General features: G+C 36.9%; 1 protein-coding gene across 2 annotated transcripts in view; it reads right to left on the bottom strand.

Moving 5' to 3' along the window:
- Window positions 1-18,611, bottom strand: part of fidipidine (coiled-coil domain-containing protein 93) — a 167,128-nt gene that overhangs the window by 67,999 nt on the left and 80,518 nt on the right. The window contains exons 9-11 of one of the 2 annotated variants that reach the window (XM_090382322.1): window positions 13,225-13,284; window positions 5,986-6,036; window positions 1,953-2,039 (exon numbers count right to left, since the gene is read on the bottom strand). In XM_090382322.1, the coding sequence (XP_090238448.1) occupies window positions 1,953-2,039; window positions 5,986-6,036; window positions 13,225-13,284 (198 nt within the window). The remainder of the gene's footprint in view (window positions 1-1,952; window positions 2,040-5,985; window positions 6,037-13,224; window positions 13,285-18,611) is intronic. The other variant, XM_090382323.1, reaches the window with a different exon arrangement.

Raw genomic sequence — 18,611 nt, 5'->3', positions numbered from 1 at the left:
CACTAACACTCCCTACATTTTCTGAGAAGTAGTCAATGTGGGAGTGTAAAAAATATACCTTGACCCTCAATGTTGCAGCCCAGCTTCTTGAAGTTTGCCAACATATTTTCAACTATTGTCGAAACAATTCTTGTGGTCTGGATCCTTGTTGTTCCCTAAGAAGTTCTCAACAATAGACCTGAAGCTAATCCATGTCTGTTTTTCTGATTTATTCATAGTTCCCTCAAAATCTCAGTCCCATATCAGTTTGCAAATTTGAGGTCCAACAAAAATACTTTGTTTTAGCTTCTCTTGGGTGATCAATGGGAATTTAGTACAATGATAGTCGGAAGCAGGGACCTTCCTGAGGTAAAGCTTTCACAAACTTGATGTGAAAGTTGAATGGAGGACAGTTTTGGGGTCTATCAGTGGTTTATGAACTATGTTCTTTGATCTAGGCAACAAACTGCCCCTCTTTGGCTAGACCTTGCTACCTCAGTACTTACTCTTAACCTAACTGTCTCACATACAAAAAGCAAGGCATTTTTGTGTAGCCAGATTACTGTCCAAGTACCATGCCTATTGCTATAAAGTCAGCACAGGCCAACCAAACATGTTCTTCATAATTATAATTATGAAGAACATGGTCAATATTATTTGTCAATGACTTCTTCAAGTTTTCATATATTTCTTTCAAATGCACAGATTGAGCTACTGGAATTGACTCATTTATTTCCATTCTGCAGCAATGCACCTTTGAGATTCCTCTTTGATGAGTCAATAAAAAGTCTACACTATGCAGGATTGTAAATAATTCCTAAATAGTTCATTAAGTCATTTATATTACTGCAAAACACCATATAATCGTCCTCAGATTAGTAGGGAACTAGTTCTCATTCTTTGTGTCTGTACCCTGAGAAAAATGTCCCATTTGCTAGAAGATTTTTTTACTTAAGTCTAGAACCAAGCAGTTCTGCAGATTTCTTTGGTAAATTTAAATCTCTTACCAGATCACTGAGTTCATGCTGTGAAAACAGTTGAGGGCTGGACTCAATGTCTGCAGGCATGTAGACTTCACAGTTTCATCTTCAGAAACTTCATTTTCAGGACATTCTCTGATGCTACATTCTCCAATATAAGTGGGGGGGATGGAATCAGCAAGTTATCTTCATGTGGAACTGGTCTAATGCCACGATAAACAGAAGGGCATTCTGTTTATCGTGGAATATCATGATAAACAGAATGCCCTTCTTACTCTTTGCATTGTATCCTTCTACATTAACTAAGCAAAAGTAACAGTCATCACAGTGGTTTGTAGGCTCCCACAAAATCATGGGAATTGCAAATGGCATAGCCTTCCCTTTACCATTTTTCCACAATTTCAATGCTTCAACACAAGTTCAGCAAACTTTATGTAGAGTCTATTGTTTCTCTTGGTCACCAATTTTCACTCCAAAATATAAACATTTTAAACATAATAAACATTTTTTACAATTTATGTAATATCTTGTCTTTGCCTGAGGACTACATAACTTCCACAAATATAAAGAATAAGTCTGAATTGTTCAAACACTTGCATGAAGTCATTTTACTCACTTTTTAGCACAAGTTTGATAAAATAAGCTCAAAAATAAACAGCTCACACTGATAAACACTGTTGTATGGAGCTCTCAAGGTCAAGAAACAAATGACTGAAGGCAGTGAGTGTTGCCAACATGTGAAGATTTAGTTTACAAATTCCCAGCATTTACTCCTAACTTAATACATTTATTAATACAACTGATGACATCAACTTAAGTGATTTGTGAAAATTGGTATGTTATAGAAAAAATGAATAACATTTCTGAAATCAGCATAAAAACTGAGTTAAAAACAGCTATTAGTTTACGAACATCAAAAACCATGCAGAGTGGTGTAATCATAATACAGAATATCACATTTCCTTAGGCATGAAAACAAACAAAACATTTTACCTTTTCAGCAAACTCAGAAGCTACTTGCTGAATTTCTGCAGACTGTAGCCCAACAATGGATCCCACTGCACTAGCTGTCAATTTGTTCTGTGAGAATAAAGGCATAAAGGAATAACTGAGAAAAAAAAAAAACATTATAAATAAACCTTATAAAATATTAAGTAGTTAATAAGAGTGGTAACATTAAGGCAATTACTCTTTTTTGTTTTCAGCTCAAGTTTATCTTCAATCAATGTGTAAAACTTTTTGAATAAATCCTTTTCTGAAATATGCTAGTGTGATATCAAAAGTAATTTTGTTCAAATTAAAGTACATTTCAAATTAAAATTTTAAGATTAAACTTCTGTCTTAAATCTTTTATAAGGCTATACTAAGAATTAAGTCATTAAGGAAGTTTTTTTGTTTTTTACCTCTCAGTATAAATTTCCTTACATACTTTTCTTTTCATATCTGAGATTTGCAATATTGTCAAATTGTGTGAACATGGTGAAGGCCTATGTACACAATGTCACCAGATACAAGGTGACAGAAATAGCCTACATCCTTTCTTTGAAAGAAAATTTAATGTTATTTCAACATGAGACTAATCTTATACTTCTCATTAAGCTAAGGTATATTTAAGGTTACTCCACATTGTACTAATTATGTTAGGGTACTTTCTCTAACAATGGTACTGTATTATTAAAATAGTGTTTTTTTTTTTTTTTAATTTAGTGTATATTATTCAATTCATTATAAGTAGGTCAACTATCTGAAATTTTTATTTTTGTCTTCCTTGTTCCAGTGGTCATGCAATATATTTATTTATATAGCAAGTTCATGAGATCATGTCAATAGAGCAATACCCAGATTGATAGATGAGATCATATTTCTCTATTTCAATTAAGTTTAATTTCTAACTTTGCTTGGCAAAAATATTTCACATGACGTGTCCTCAGTATCTAATAATCTAGGTTTTTTTAGCTTGATTGTTATTGATTTCTAAGCAATGTTAACCTGCACAAATCCTGCCTTCTTTACCACAGAATACTGTTTGCATATTTGGTACAATATCCTGCAAACTTGTAAATATCGTCAGTGCTGTCAAAAGGGATGTTAATCAACAATCCCTTTCTCACATATGTTTAATTTCTCACCACAAAAGAATTCAGTTTCTGCAGCACACCTTTTCTATAGATATCTTAGAGACACTTCTTTCAAGCTGCTATGCATCAACTACTTTTAAAATGTGTAGGAATATTTCGGTAGCAGCCACCATCCACTTACAGTAAAACCCAAGCATAATTCAATGAGAGTAATCAGAATAGTACTGACAGCTGACAAGCTAATTAAGTTATTAATAAATATTAGCTTGTAAAAGAATTAACCTCATATCAGTTACACAGTATGTAAGTTGAGTTACCAATCAACTCCTTGATGCCTATTTAGTAATGCTTATATAGGTTCAAAAGATCAGGTAATTCTTCAAAATTTAGTCTCAGGAAATGGCTACCTCATACATGCAAGTAGTTGATATTTTAACTACAACAGTAATTAAAATATTACATCTAAGAAAAGTAATTTTTATTTTTATCAGTTAAAAGGTAATTTCATGCCAGTCCAGTGAAGTGAGCTATTAAAAGACAGTCAAGGCACTGGCTTGACTGAATACTGTAACTGAGATTTCACTCTCTTTACAATAGGATAAACTGGGTAGACAACCTGCAGGCAATAACAACAGATACATCTCAATTTGCAGAACATACTGAAAGTTTGAAATGTATATCACCAGGATTTGACTGTGATGAAGTTCAATGTCACTCCAACTTAGGAAATAGGTAAAATTCATTTATACTTTTAACCACTTTCCTATCATCAAATGACTGTCTTATGGATATTCACAGAGTTGGCATGAACTACTACTACTAATAATAATTATTATTATTATTATTATTAGCAGCCATATGGTGCAAGGAAGCCTGAGACTTATGCTGCACTAGACAAAAAAAATTTCCGAGTTACCATGAGAGAGAGAGGGAGGGAGGGGGGAGAGTCAAAAGTAGAAAGGAGTCACCAAGAAAAAGAAGAATGATTATATCCAGCTCAGGACCCTGGGTGTGCCAAGCTCATACTCACCAGATGTGAGCCCCTGAGGTTAATCCTGACTACAATCAAATGCTTTGGTTCTACATTAAAAAAGAAGCTCTAATCATACTTTCTAATGTGTGTGCCATTTGGCAGCCATGTTCATGGAGAGAAACTGCAGCAAGTCTACCAGCATTTTATGAAGGTTATCCCAGACGTCACACACAAAAGCAGTTAATTTAAAATGAATTTATTTTATAACATAATTTAAATTAAAAACTTTCAATGTAGTCTCCTTCATACTTTATGATGTTTCCCAATGTTCAGGTAATTTCTGAATGCCATTTAACTGTCTACTGAAGTTAAGCTGTCTGATGCACTGGGTCAAAGCTGTACTCAACACCTCTAAAGGCAGAAATCATTGTCCATGCAATGGTTCCTCAGACTTGAGAACAGATCAAAATCTCAAGGATTCAGGATTCATATCAATCAGCACAGTCTGTACAGCTTATTTTCATAAGAAAATAAGCTGTACAGACTGTGTAATATGGACTTGAATTATCATGGAACATGAGCACACCAGCTTCCAATGTCTGTGGTCACTTCTGATGAATTTTTGGGCATAATTTGATGAGGAAATGATACGTAGTAGTCTCGAGTGACTGATCTATAATTGTTGCTGGCAACATTTACAGGGGTGTGGCAAAGACCGATGCTGAAAGACTGAACAAACTTGAATGCAAAGACTGAACACTGAGCTAAAAAAAACTTCAGTCAGGTTAAAAGTTGAGTGACCATGTCTCATCAATGGCAACAATGTGTTTTAAAACCTCTTCACCTTCTTGTCGATAACATATAAGTAACTGTGATGCAATTTATTCACACTTTGCTCATTGTTCATCTGATAGCAAGTTGGGACTCACTGGTCAGCAACTTTTAATTTTGTAACACCTCAATTAAAATTCAGTGAACAGATGATTTCAGTATACCAGATTCATTGGATATTTCTTCACAGGTCTTACGTCTGCCTTCCTCCAAAATGATGGTAATAATGACTGCCAATGTGTTGTGCACAGATGTTCTTAGTCTACCTGAGCATTGCTTGTCTTCACTGCTGGTCTGACCTTGAAACTTTTGAGACCAACATGAAATCATGCTATGATCTGCTGTTGACAAGCTACACACTTCCTGCAAACAATTCATACATTTATGTTGGCATTTTGCCATGTAAAGTTTCAATTTTGATATCAGATTTTTGATCTGAAACTGTAATCTGACCTGAAGCAATATCACCACCCATTTTTAAAGGCCTCATCACAAACATTCAATGCAGCAATTCTGTTTCATGTATAATAATATTGAGGTTAACTTCAAATTATTATTCTAAAAAAATGTCAGTTGTGCAGGTGCATGGGGTGAAGTGTGCGTACACGCACACACACGCACGCGCACGCACACACACGCACGCACACACGCACACACACACACACACACAGTGTGCATTACTTTTGGGATAACCCTTGTATTTAGAAGTGTAAATTTACAGGAACAAAAATGTCTGTCATTAACAGCATATCAGGAAAATGACAATTTTTAATAATTAATAATATCAAAATACAGCTTACATTGTTAATATAGCATAAAAAAGAAATTTCATGCTTTTTTTTTTTTTTTTTCTCATTTCAATGCACACAGTATTTTATAAATTATTAGTTTAATCAAAGAATGTGAAAATTAAGTATAGGTAACATTAGTTATTAGTTATAAGAAAATAAGATTAGCAAACAAAGATGGAAAGTTAATTAGAATTACCATAATACTTGCTATAGCAGTAACGTCATCCAAAATATTAAGTTGGGAAATAATATATATTAAATGACTTCTGAAACCAAAAATTTCTTTTAAAAAACAAAGTTAAATGATTTAAAAAGGTTAGGTATAGTTTAACTTTTAAATAACAAACACTGACCTCATGCTCTTCCATGGCTGACATGCTACTCAATAATTTCTGGATTCTCTGCTATATATATACACACAACAAGCATAGCATTAAAAACTTAAAAAAAAAAAGACAATTACAATCAGTTATTTTATTTTATGGCAAAAAGTGCACATAATGCATGTAATACAAAAAAGTGCATGAACTATCAAAGTTCCATGCGTTATGTACAATTAGCATTCTGAATACTGGAGAATTAAGCTTCAGGATATCTAGATGAATACTAAGTACAAGAATCCTCCCAATAGAAGCTTCCCAATTAATAATAAATGAAAAGGTTAATGCCATCCTAGAATCTCATCCACCAATATGATATGTCATTTATGGTTAAAGATAATGTTTCCTTAGGAACATGAATATAGGAAAAGAAGACAAGTCCAATATAACATCTCTATACTAAATACAGCACTTTCCTCCATTTTGTTTTTTCAAAAAAATTCCTGCATGTGATAAGGATATACTAGTTATAATCATTATTGTGAATGCTTACTAATAAGGGTAAAAGATCATAAGTTAGAATATGGTAGTTTATGTGAAAGTGGCTAATAAAAAATCTTAAAAATTTTGGGAAGGCCATGAAAACAGGCATCAGGAAGATGGCAAAACATTTTGTGTTATTAATCTTGGAACAGGTGGGGGGAAACCACAACTAAGGTAATCAAAAGTGACAAGGGTCAAGTTAAGTTAAAATAGGAGAGAAGGATATTTTTAAAATTTTACTTTCACAAATTAAATGTAACTTGGGGAAGAATAGTCATATTTTGGGCTACCATGATCAAATAATTACACTAAGACAAACTACAGAACAGTCATGGGTACATAACCAGAACCTGTACATAGGATTTGTTGAGCTTGAAAAAGCATATGACAAAGTACCTAGAAATTTGCTCTAACAAATTTTAGAAAATTATGATATCAAGAACAATCTTTTATGGGAAATACTAAAAATTTGTATAATATGGCAAATATGCTGTGAGCATTGAAGGAAGCACTGAAAAATAGTTTAAGATTAAATGAGCCATTTAATTACAGAGAGAAAGTTACTGATAAATGTGGGAGATGATAAAATTTGTATCATTATTATATTTACATAATGCTGTGCCATTAAACAGTTGCATGCAAGATCATTAATAAATTATGAATAAATTAGCTATAGGCTGTATACAGTTTTGGTATGAAAATCAGTTACACAAAACAAAAGTTATGAGAGTTGGGAGAAAGAGGGAAAAGTTCTTGTATAGATTAAATATACAAATATTGAAAAAAGTTAGTAATTCTGTCTATCTAGAAACAATTTTTAATGAAGATGGAAGAGGAAATGAACAATAAAATAATAATGCATGAAGTTCAGGAATTAAATAAATTCATTTGAAACAAAAGAGAAATCAATTGAACTTGGAATGAGCAGTTAAAAAAAATATAATAAAAGGTGCTAGCGACCTCTAAGACCAAGATTACAGATATCTTTTAAAATTCAAAATCTGCATGCTGTGTCATACACTTTTTCCCATATCAAAGGCTACTGACACCATTCAAGATGCATTCCTCAAATGCAACATATAGTGCTTGCATTTGAGGAAAGCAAATAGATATTCTCAAATAGACATTTCCAGTTTTATTAAATGGTTTAATGTTGACTTGTTTCTTTGGAAGCCACACTGTATTTTGGAAAGGTCATTTGCTTCTAAATACCACATGAAGCAGACATTGGCCATCCTTTCCAGGATCTTGTACAAGCAGCTTGTCAAAGCAACTAGGAGATAACTGTTCAGAATTTTTGGATCCTTTCCTGGATTGGGGAAGGTAAGCACAACTGCCTTATGCAGGGAGGAGTCCAGAAACTGGTCTTCAAGACAGATTCTGTTGTATGGACAAGGCAGCTGATCCACAGATTCAGATGAGAGATGCTCAATCATTTCGTAATGGATGTCATCTGGCCCAATAGCACTCACTTCGGATAGAGATAGGGCCATGTTTTTTTCCCATTCTGTGAAAGGCTGGTTGTAATCCTCATAGTTATTTGAAGACAATTTAAAATGCTGCTTTTCAGCTTTTTCTTTGAGGGCCAGAAACTTAGAGGATTAAGAAGTTTCAGGAGACATTTTAGCAAACGTGTCCCCTAGAATGTTTGCAATTGTAGTTGGGTCTGCAATTGCACATCCATTATGCTCTAGCATCACTGAAGAGTGTGATGTGTACCTGCCCTTCAATTTCCAGACTTTTCATCCTAGATGAGCTTAGTGTCCCCGACTTGTTGATGAAAGATGTGAAGCAGATTCACAATTCCTTCTGACTCTGATGTCTAACGTAACGTGCTTTGGCATGTGCACGTTTGAAGGCATTTAAATTATCTGTGGTGGGATAACGAAAAAATATGCCCCACACTTTGTTTTGAGCCTTTCTTCTGCTGTGCATCCTGCATTCCACCATGGTTATGGAAATGGTGGGAACTGATTCATGTTCAGTATTGCATATGCTGCTGCTTGGATGATACTTTCCATGAAGTACTTAACTGCATCATTAATTGGTTCCTCCTGGCTGACTATGGTAGTATTAAATGTTGCCAGATATCTGAAGGCATTACAGTCAGAGTGATTGATCTTCCACTGTGGTATCAACAGGTGGCATGGTCTCTCCATTGCAAAGAGTGGATATTATGGGGAAGTGATTAGTATCAAAGGTTGTGTTCATCCTCCCATGTACACAAAGGCAGGAGAGAAGGGGAGCATATAGAAATATTAATAATAGTAAATGTATGACTAAGCAGGTGGAAGTAGGTGTTACAATCCACATTTAGAATGGCCAGGTCATTGTCTTTGAGCATATGCTTGACAGTGCAACCCCCCCCATCAATGTCAGCACTACCCTAGAAATCTCCTAGTAATAGAAAATGGGATGGCAATTGCTTAATGAGATCATCAAGGTCTGCATGGGAGAAGTTCCCAAGAGGCAAATAGATGGAGCAAACAGTTAAAAGGAAACCCTACTGTTAGACAAACTGCTATTGCCTCTAAGTTGGTGATAAGTAGCATAGCTTGAAAAGGGTATATGGTTGCCCACAAGAATGGCAACTACTCCATTAGTAGTAGTAGTGGCAGGTGATGCAAGAAAGCAAGTGTATGAGCTTATGCGGCATCAGGCAAAAAAAAAAAAAATATCACACCATTCCCTCAAAATGCCTGTCCAGCATCTCCTTATATTTATTTAAATTATCAACTTCCACAATGACAGATGGAAGTTTGTTCCAGCAATTAACCACCCACTGGCTAAAGGCAAATTTCCGCACATCTATTCTACATCTGTCTTTTCTTAATTTGAATTTATGCCCCCTTAGGTTGGTAATCTGAACAAGTGGAAGTATCCCATCAGAATTCAGCATGCTCAACCCATTCAAGGCTTTATACACCTCAATCAGATCACTGTGCAGGTGCCTAGTCTCCAGCCACTCCAATTTGCACAATTTAAGCCTCTCTTGGTAAGAGGATCCCTTCATTCCCCTCACCAATCTTGTTGCCCTTCTCTGTACACGCTCAAGCAAATCTACATCCTTCCTAAAATGAGGCCTCCAGACCTGTATGCAGTACTCAAGGAGTGGCCTGACCATTGCCTTATACAGAGGGACAATCACCCACTTTTCCATGCTAGCAAAATTCCTATATATCATTGACAAAACCCCATGACCTGCCCTGGCAGCCTGTCTGCATTGCTCAGAAAACTTCATATCTGACTGCACAATTACTCCCAGGTCTTTTTCATTTTCTACCACCTTAAGTGTAGTACCACACAGTTGGTACATCTCTCTGGGGTTACTTCTACCCATATGCAGTACTTTGCATTTGTCAAGGTTAAACTTCAGTTGCCACTTCTTAGCACATCTTCTCAAGTTATCTAGATCCTGTTGCAGTAGCATACTGCCATTACTGTCATTAACAACCCTGCCAACCTTTGTATCATCTGCAAACTTCGACATTAAGCCTGATATACCTTCATCAATATCATTGATAAATATACAAAACAACAGTGGACCCAAGACCGAACCCTGTGGGACTCCACTAATAACATTAGTCCACAAAGAGCAGCACCCATTGATTACCACCCTCTGTCTTCTCCCACTGAACCATCCTTTTATCCATTGTAGCAACTTACCCTTAATACCATTCTGCTCCAATTTGTACCATAGTCTTCCATGCACAACAGTGTCAAAAGCTTTCCTGAAATCCAAGTATATGATATCAAAATTATTTTTTGCATCCAGTTCCTTTGTAACCATATCATAATATCCTATCAAATTTGTCAAACAAGACTTTCCCCTTAACAAACCCATGTTGTGTCTGAATTATTGCTGCAGTCTTGTCTAGATGATCCTGCAATGCATTTTTAACCAGTGTTGTTTGTTTGTTTGTTTGGTTTTTAGGAGCATTAGCAACTAAGGCCATATTGCTCTGGGGATATGCGGTGGTCATTACTTGACCTTTCCGCATCTTCCGTATTTGGTGGTCACGGGCTCGAACCCCGGTCTAATCAAGAAGTGTGTGCTACGCACTGCTGCTCCTGCCCACCTGGCTACGGAGGCGCCTCCCCCTTTGCGATTGGGGATACATTTGCACATCTCCAGTCCGTGGGGATCTCCCCCTGAGTCCAAGGATGCTCTCATAATTATGGCTAAGGGTTTGCTTAGTTGATTTGCTGCCTCCTTTAATATAACTGGATAGATCCCATCCAACCCAGGTGCCTTTCTTATGTTTAACTTCAACAATTTCTCCTCCACTTTGCTCTCAGTTATTACAAAATCATTAAGCACCCCGCTACAATTTGATAACCTTCTGCCATTTTCAAACCTTAATAACTCCTCATGTGTGAATGTAGATGCAAAATACTCATTCAGTTTGTTTGCTCTCTGAGCAGGATCATCAACAGTCGAACCATCAATGTCAAGTGGTCCAATCAGATTCATCCCCTTCCTTTTAGAGTTTATATAAGTAAAGAAATCCTTGATGTTGTTCTTAGCATCTTTTGCCAAAGATTTCTCGTAATCTGCCTTGCCTGCCTAACCTCCTTTGTGACCTGATTGCAGCTAGCTTATATCTGCCATAGGCTTCCGTGTCGCTTGATAATTTATATGCATCCCATGCATTTTTCTTCTCTGTCATGAGTCTCATTAGTTCATTTGATAACCATTTAGGCCTAAACCTAGAACAATATTTCTTAATCAGAATTTCTCCTATAGAGTCAACTCAAAGAAGCTGTTCTGAATGCTTTTCATTTTTTGTTTCTATTAGAATATCGCTGGTATGAAGCCATTTCACTGATTTTGGCAACCCTGCCAACTCTTCCAGGTCCTTCTGAATAAAGAAGGGCAACATCTTCCCAGTGAGTTTTTCAGTAGTGAAATGAATTACCAGGAAGCATGATGTAGGTCCTGGTGTTTCTTCTGTTCTGGACTGTTTTGCTGCACTGTTATTGTCAACCATATTAGTATCTGGTAGGGACCATGTTGAGATCCCAGAAGAAAAGTTTTGATTATCAGGATTCACAAGTATTTTTTGTGGTTCAGTGCCCCGGCTTCCTATCCACCATGGAGCCCAAATGAGATGCTCATCACCCGGCAAACAATAAATGCACTCAGGAGTGGGATGCTAGGGATATCCAGACACCATACCCACACCACTGCCAGGCTGAAACATGTCCCTTGGATAATGAGAGTAGGGTCATGGCATTGACATGTTAACATGGTTAATATAGTAATAATAGTAATAGAGGCATGTGATGCAAGAAAGCAAGTGTATGAGCTTATGTAGCATCAACCAAAAAAACATAAAATAAAATAAAACAAATAAATAAAAATAAATAAATAAATAATAAAAAAAAATAAATAAAAAAAAAATTCACACAACCATTCCCTCTAAAATTTTGTCCAGTTCCTCTTTGAATTTATTTAAGCTATCAACTTCCACAACGACAGATGGAAGCTTGTTTCAGCAATTAATCATGCTAAAGCATTAATCTGGCTAAAGGCAAATTTCTGCACATCTATTCAACAACTGTCTTTCCTCAATTTGAATTTATGCCCCTTAGGTTCATAATCTGAGCAAGTGGAAGAATCCCATCAGAATTCAGCATGCTCAACCCATTCAAGGCCTTATACATCTCAATCAGATCACCTCGCAGGTGGTGCCTAGTCTCCAGCCACTGCAATTTGCAGAACTTAAGCCTCTCTTGGTAAGAGCATCCCTTCATTCCTCTCACCAATCTTGTTGCCCTTCTCTGTACACACTCAAGCAAATCTAAATCCTTCCTAAAATGAGGCCTCCAGACCTATTCACAATGTTACTCTGCAGTATTTACCTGTATGAAGACCATCACATTCCAGGGCTTATACCGATCCCCTGATCATAAGCAAACTCAAGGCGTGGTCTGACCATTGCCTTATACAAAGGGATAATCACCTTTTCCCTGCTAGCAAAATTCCTGTATATCATTGACAAAACCTCATGACCTGCTCTTGCCACCTGTCTGCATTGCTGAGAAAACTTCATATCTGACTGCAGAATTACTCCCAGGTCTTTTTCATTTTCTACCACCCTAAGTGTACTCTAGTGGGTTAACCTTGCAGTTAACCCACTAGCCAACTGATCCCGGGTGAACCATTCCAGGACCTCCCATCTTCTTGAAGCAGGGTGTGAAGTGGTGTGTTGAAGCTGGGCCCTCAACCCTAGGATCACTGTCCCTGAGTTTCATGGGTTGCGGCGCATGGCAAAAATGGCAGATTCCTATTTCAATTAAGCAGTGAATAATATTTCTGAAGCCTGAAACCAAGTCTGCATGCACTGGATCCCAGTGATGCTAGCCTAAAGGTTCATCAGTATCATTGGGAGGTACTTCACCGCATAGAGGTGCCCATGTCGAGGGGAATTAACTGGGCACAAGTTTAAATTGAAATCATATACAGTTATATAGAAATTATTTTCTGAAGTAATAAAAAGGCATGCTTTCTCTTCTGTATTATAATATTTCATTATGAAAGCAGATGTGGGTTAATCTACAGAATAAATATGAATTTTGTAAACATGTATAACTAAGAAATTGGGTACAAAAACTATTAAAGTGTTAGTCATAATTCGACATAACAATGATCAATACTCATTCTAATTATGTAAATATTTTATAGAGCAGAACAACAAAGATATACTAAAGAATTTTCCACATTACCTCCTCTGCTTCAGCTACATTCTTCTCAGATGAATCACCTTCTCCTACAGTAACATCAGTCTGAAAAATTTTCAAATTAATAAAATAGCAGCATGCTACTCACTCAGTCACAAATGTTTGTGTTGAAAATAAAGCAACGTAATGTACAATAGTAATATCTTTAAAAATGAAAATTATTATAACCATGAGGAGTAGCAATGCACAAGCCTTTACCATAGAAATCAAATTAACTGTATATAGCATACAGATGTGAAATTTCATTTGGCAATAGTTATCAAACTAACTGGCTGCCAATGTGCAATTCTCTTCATGGCAATAACTGATTACATCTTTAGTTCTTTTTTTATACTATTTTGAAGCCCCCTTAAACATGTAATTGTTTAATGTAATTTTAATATTTTTATTTCACAGCTTATATCAGGAGTGGCCATGCTTAACCCTGAAAACCACACACAAGACAGGCTTTGAAAATTTGAAGAGCTGCACAAGATAATTACTGAACACAACTTTAAATGAGTCATTTACCTTTATGGATTAATTCCATTAAGATCAAACTACAATTAAAAAACAATGTTACTCTGCAGTATTTACCTGTATGAAGACCATCACATTCCAGGGCTTATACCGATCCCCTGATCATAAGCAAACTCCTCTTTGCAGTCAGAATGTCCAGGTAAGTATGAAAAGGGAGATGTCATAAGAGAGAGTAACTGACCCCTGATTGGACAACAAGATAGACCAAGAAAAACTATCCTATCCTATTCTTTAAAGATCAGTTCGATTAGCGTATATGGTTTTATAGCCCAAGTTAAAAAAAATCCCAAAAATTAACATAAAAAAATTTTTTTTTTTCTATTATATTCTGCTGCTAAAAAGTAGCATCTACATAATCATCCCAACTATGTACATAATTTTCTTATGTAAATTTCTAATTTTTCTTGCAGTAAAATCTCTTCACCCCCCTCCCCCCATAATTTCAAAATTGCTTACAGTAAAAGCATAGGAACAACCACAGGACGTGCTTGTGCCTCTAACTTCCTGGATATTGCCAAGTGGGATGTCTCTGAGTGTGCTCAATGTAAGGAGTGCGAGTAAGTTGGGTGCCAATTATGAGAGCCTTTATGAGAGTTTGAAGAGCAGGGTGGTAGCCATCGAAGGATTTAAAATGGGGGCCCACCAAACTCTCAGCTGCCCACATCAACACCAGAGCTTGCACTTGATCATCATGAAACACAGTGGCAATTCCTAAGGCAGAATGCACTGGTCCCACAGGAACTAGTTGTTGTCAGTAACTCTATTGTCAGGGAAACAGGGATTATATTGTGCAAAAAGGATAGGTGGAACAGGACCAGGATATGTCTGCCAGGGGGCAAAAGTTGATGATGTTGTAGAGCAGATATCATCTTTTAAGGGCACAAAAGGTGATATTGTTGAACACATTGGCACTAATGACATTAAGAGTAGGAGAACTGCGGAATCACTTAACAAGTACAGGTCAATGTTGAAAAAAAGTAGCGAGTTAGGAATGAATTTGAAAGTGCCTGCAATTCTGCCCAGATACGATAGGAGGGAGTATATGATGAGAGAATTGTCAGCAAATTTGGCCCTGGAGAGATTGTGCAAGGCTCATGGGCTAGAATTTTTCTCAGCATGGTCTGTACTTGTTAACAGGAGAGACTGTTTCTACAGGGATGAGATACACTTAAATAGAAAGGGTGCAAGAATATTTGCTGATGCTATCGAGGCGGTGTTAGGTGGATCGGAAAACTGCTAGCTTGGGTGGGATACACAGATAATACATTAAAAGTAGCCGCAGGCAGAGATGAAAGTGATCCTTGCAATGAGCAGCATCCTGGAAAACAAGGTGCTGGGGATTTGAAGGACTGATTGGAGTCGTAGTGGAACAAGTCAATACATGGGCTGTGTTAAGGTAACTAAGAATAAAAACAGGTGCATGTTGTTGTTTGTTTGTCGTTATTTAGAAGCATTAGCAACTAAGGCCATGTTGCTCTGGGATTATGCGGTGGTCATTCCCTGACTTTTCTGCACCCTCCGTATTTGGTGGTCACGGGCTCGAACCACAGTCTAATCAAGAAGCATGTATTACGCACTGCTGTGGTGGCTATGGAGGCACCCAGGTGCATGTATACATGCATGTACACCAATGCTAGGAGTATAGTAAATAAATTTCATGAATTTCTGTGTTGTCTGTTATTTGGTTTTTAGGAGCATTAGCAACTAAGGCCATATTGCTCCGGGGATATGCAGTGGTCATTCCCTGACCATTCTGCATTCTCCATATTTGGTGGGTACAGGCTCGAACCCCGGTCTAATCAAGAAGCATGTGCTATGCACTGCTGCTCCTGACCACCTGGCTATGCAGGCGCCGAATTTCTGTGTGACACCACGAATAAATTTTGTGGTATCACACAGACATAAACTGTGCAGAATTGGAATTTGGGGAATACAATGTGTACAGAAAGGATAGACAAGACAGGAAGGGAGGAGGGGGTTATGCTGTTAGTTAAGAAACACATAAAATCTAAGGAAGTGCATCCAATTGATGTTGATGGACAATGCAATGTTGAATCTGTTTGGTGTGACATAAGCACTGGGAAAGGAAAAATGAGAGTAGGTGTATGTTTTAGGCCTAATGAATCTGATGAGTATAATGAGCAATTGTGCAGAGAAATAGAGTAAATCAGAATGTCTTATAATGGGGGATTTTAACTTCCCAGATATCAACTGGAACTTGTGGGTTGGTCACTCACACACTAGCAAGACTTTTGTGGATTCATTTGATGACTGTTTTCTACAGCAACATGTTCGAGAGGCAACCAGAGGGAGTAATACCCTTAACCTGATTATCAACAGTGAATATTCATGCATTAAGAATTTGCAGATAAAGGAACCACTATGTGACAGCGATCACAGTGTACTGATGTGGGATTTACTTAAAGATCTAACTACCATCAAGGGTAAAGGGAAGGGCTATTGCTTTCATAAATGTGATTACAGGTGTCTCTGACAGTTTTTAAATTCTGCAGAGTGGGATCAACTGATGATGATACCAATGTTGAATTCTAAATGGGAAGCCTTCAGGAACTTAATTTTGGAGGCTACTAGGCTTTTCATTTCAACTAAGGAATACTGTTCAAGGTTTAGCCCTAAATGGAAGTCAGATGAACTAATGAGGCTCGTGGCAGAGAAGGAAGATATATGGGATGCACATAAAGTATCAGGTGACACAGAAGCCTATGGCAGATATAAACTAGTCTGTAATCAAGACACAAAGGAGGTTAGGCAGATTACGAGAAATTTTTGGCAAAGGATGCAAAGAAAAACAGCAAAGAGTTCTTTACTTATGTAAACTCTAGAAGGAAAGGGATGAATCAGATTGGACCACTGAACATAGATGGGTTGACTATTGACGATCATGCTCAGTTAGCTGATAAACTGAATGAGTATTTTGCATCTACATTCACACATGAGGAGTTATTCAATGAGGGGACTGCCAGAAGTTTATAAAACTCTAACAAGGGGCCAAGTGATTTTGTAATAAATGAGTGGAGGAGAGATTGTTGAAGTTAAACATAAAAAAAGGCACCTGGGGTGGATGGGATCTATCCAGTTATATTAAAGGAGGCAGCAAAGGAAGTAAGCAAACCCTTAGCCATAATTATGAGAGCTTCCTTGGACTCAGGGGAGGTTCCCACGGACTGGAGGTGTACAAATGTATCACCAATTCACAAAGGGGGTTCATCAAAAGGTGACATAAGTAACTATAGACCTGTTAGTTTAATTTGTGTTCCGGGGAAAATAACGGAATCACTGGATAAAGAAGCATTGCAGGATCATCTAGAAAAGACTGCAGTAATAGTTAAGACACAGCATGGGTTTGTTAAAGGGATGTCTTGTCTGACCAATTTGATTGGATACTATGATGTGGTCACAAAGGAACTGAATGCCAAAAATAATTTTGATATCATATACTTGGATTTCAGAAAAGCTTTTGCTACAGTTGCACATGAAAGAGTGCTGTACAAATTGGAGAGATATGGCATTAAGGGAAAGTTGCTACAATTATAAAGGGATGGTTGAGTGGGAGACGACAGAGAGTGGTAATCTATGGACACTGCTCTTCGTGCACAAATGTTATTAGTGGAGTTCCCCAGGGTTCGGTGTTTGGCCCATTGTTGTTTTGTATATTTATTAATGATATTGATGAAGATATATCAGGTTTAGTGTCGAAGTTTGCAGATGATACAAAGGTTGGCAGGGTTGTTAAGGACAGTAAAGACAGTATGCTACTCCAACTGGATCTAGACAAGTTGGGCAAATGGGCTGAGAAGTGGCAACTGAAGTTTAACATTGACAAATGCAAAGTACTGCATATCGGTAGCAAAAACTGAGGAGAAACGTACTAACTGTGTGGTACTACACTCAGGGAAGTGGAAAGTGAAAAAGACCTGAGGATAATTGTGCAGATGAATATGAAGTTCGCAGGCTGCCAGAGCAGGTCATGGAGTCTTGTCAATGATATACAGGTCAACCATCACTAATCCGGCAGCATTGGGATCTGGGGGGTGCCAGATTAGTGAGTTTGCCGGATTACCGGTGGTTATTTTAGCATATACATTTTATCCAACAGCTAACCACCTCCTTCTACCTTTAACACGTTGACTGCCAAGCCAGTTTAAGAAAAAAATTCCCCAGGAGCCAAAAAAATATTTAGGAAATAATTTGATTAGTAATTCTAAAATAAATATTGTAATGTCAGTGTTGTTGTTTTTTCACTTAAAATATAAAAAAAAAAAGTATTTTTTTTATGTCGCATATTTGTGGCCAAAGTGGCCATACGTTGGTTAATTTATTTCTTCAGAAGCCGTGTCAGCCACATATGTGTGACGCTATTACGGCATACATATGAAGGTCGTTTGTGATTAGTTTATTGCACGCACGGCGAGCGATGCAATAAAACTAATTAAGATAAAATAAACTCTCAAACATTGCAATAAATTTGTCAGTATTGTTAGAGATTTTGTGAAAACAAGTTTGTTAGCACGCTGTATTATCCATCATATTGTGTTGTGTTTTTCCACAAGTTTGTATAAGTGTGTTGTAAAAAAAAAAAAAAAAAAAATATCTATAAAGGACTGGCTAAAAGAAAATTATTATTATTATTATTATTAATAATTTTCTTACTAAGATAAGAGGAACAGAGAGAAATTGCTGGAATTTACAATTAAGCAGAGTTAAATTTTTCACAGACACACCACTGTCGAGTTTTTTCAGAAGTTCAATTTTATCTGTTATGGACAATGTAGGTGTTTGCACTTTACACCACGAGAGGCCGTTGTTGTTGTTGTTGTTATTTGGTTTTCAGG

The sequence above is a fragment of the Mastigoproctus giganteus genome, chromosome 10 (genome assembly GCF_048544385.1).
Source record: "Mastigoproctus giganteus isolate SK-2022 chromosome 10, ASM4854438v1, whole genome shotgun sequence".
Classification (NCBI taxonomy): Eukaryota; Metazoa; Arthropoda; class Arachnida; order Uropygi; family Thelyphonidae; genus Mastigoproctus; species Mastigoproctus giganteus.
Note: the sequence above shows the minus strand (reverse complement) of the source record. Positions and strands in the feature narration are given on the sequence as shown.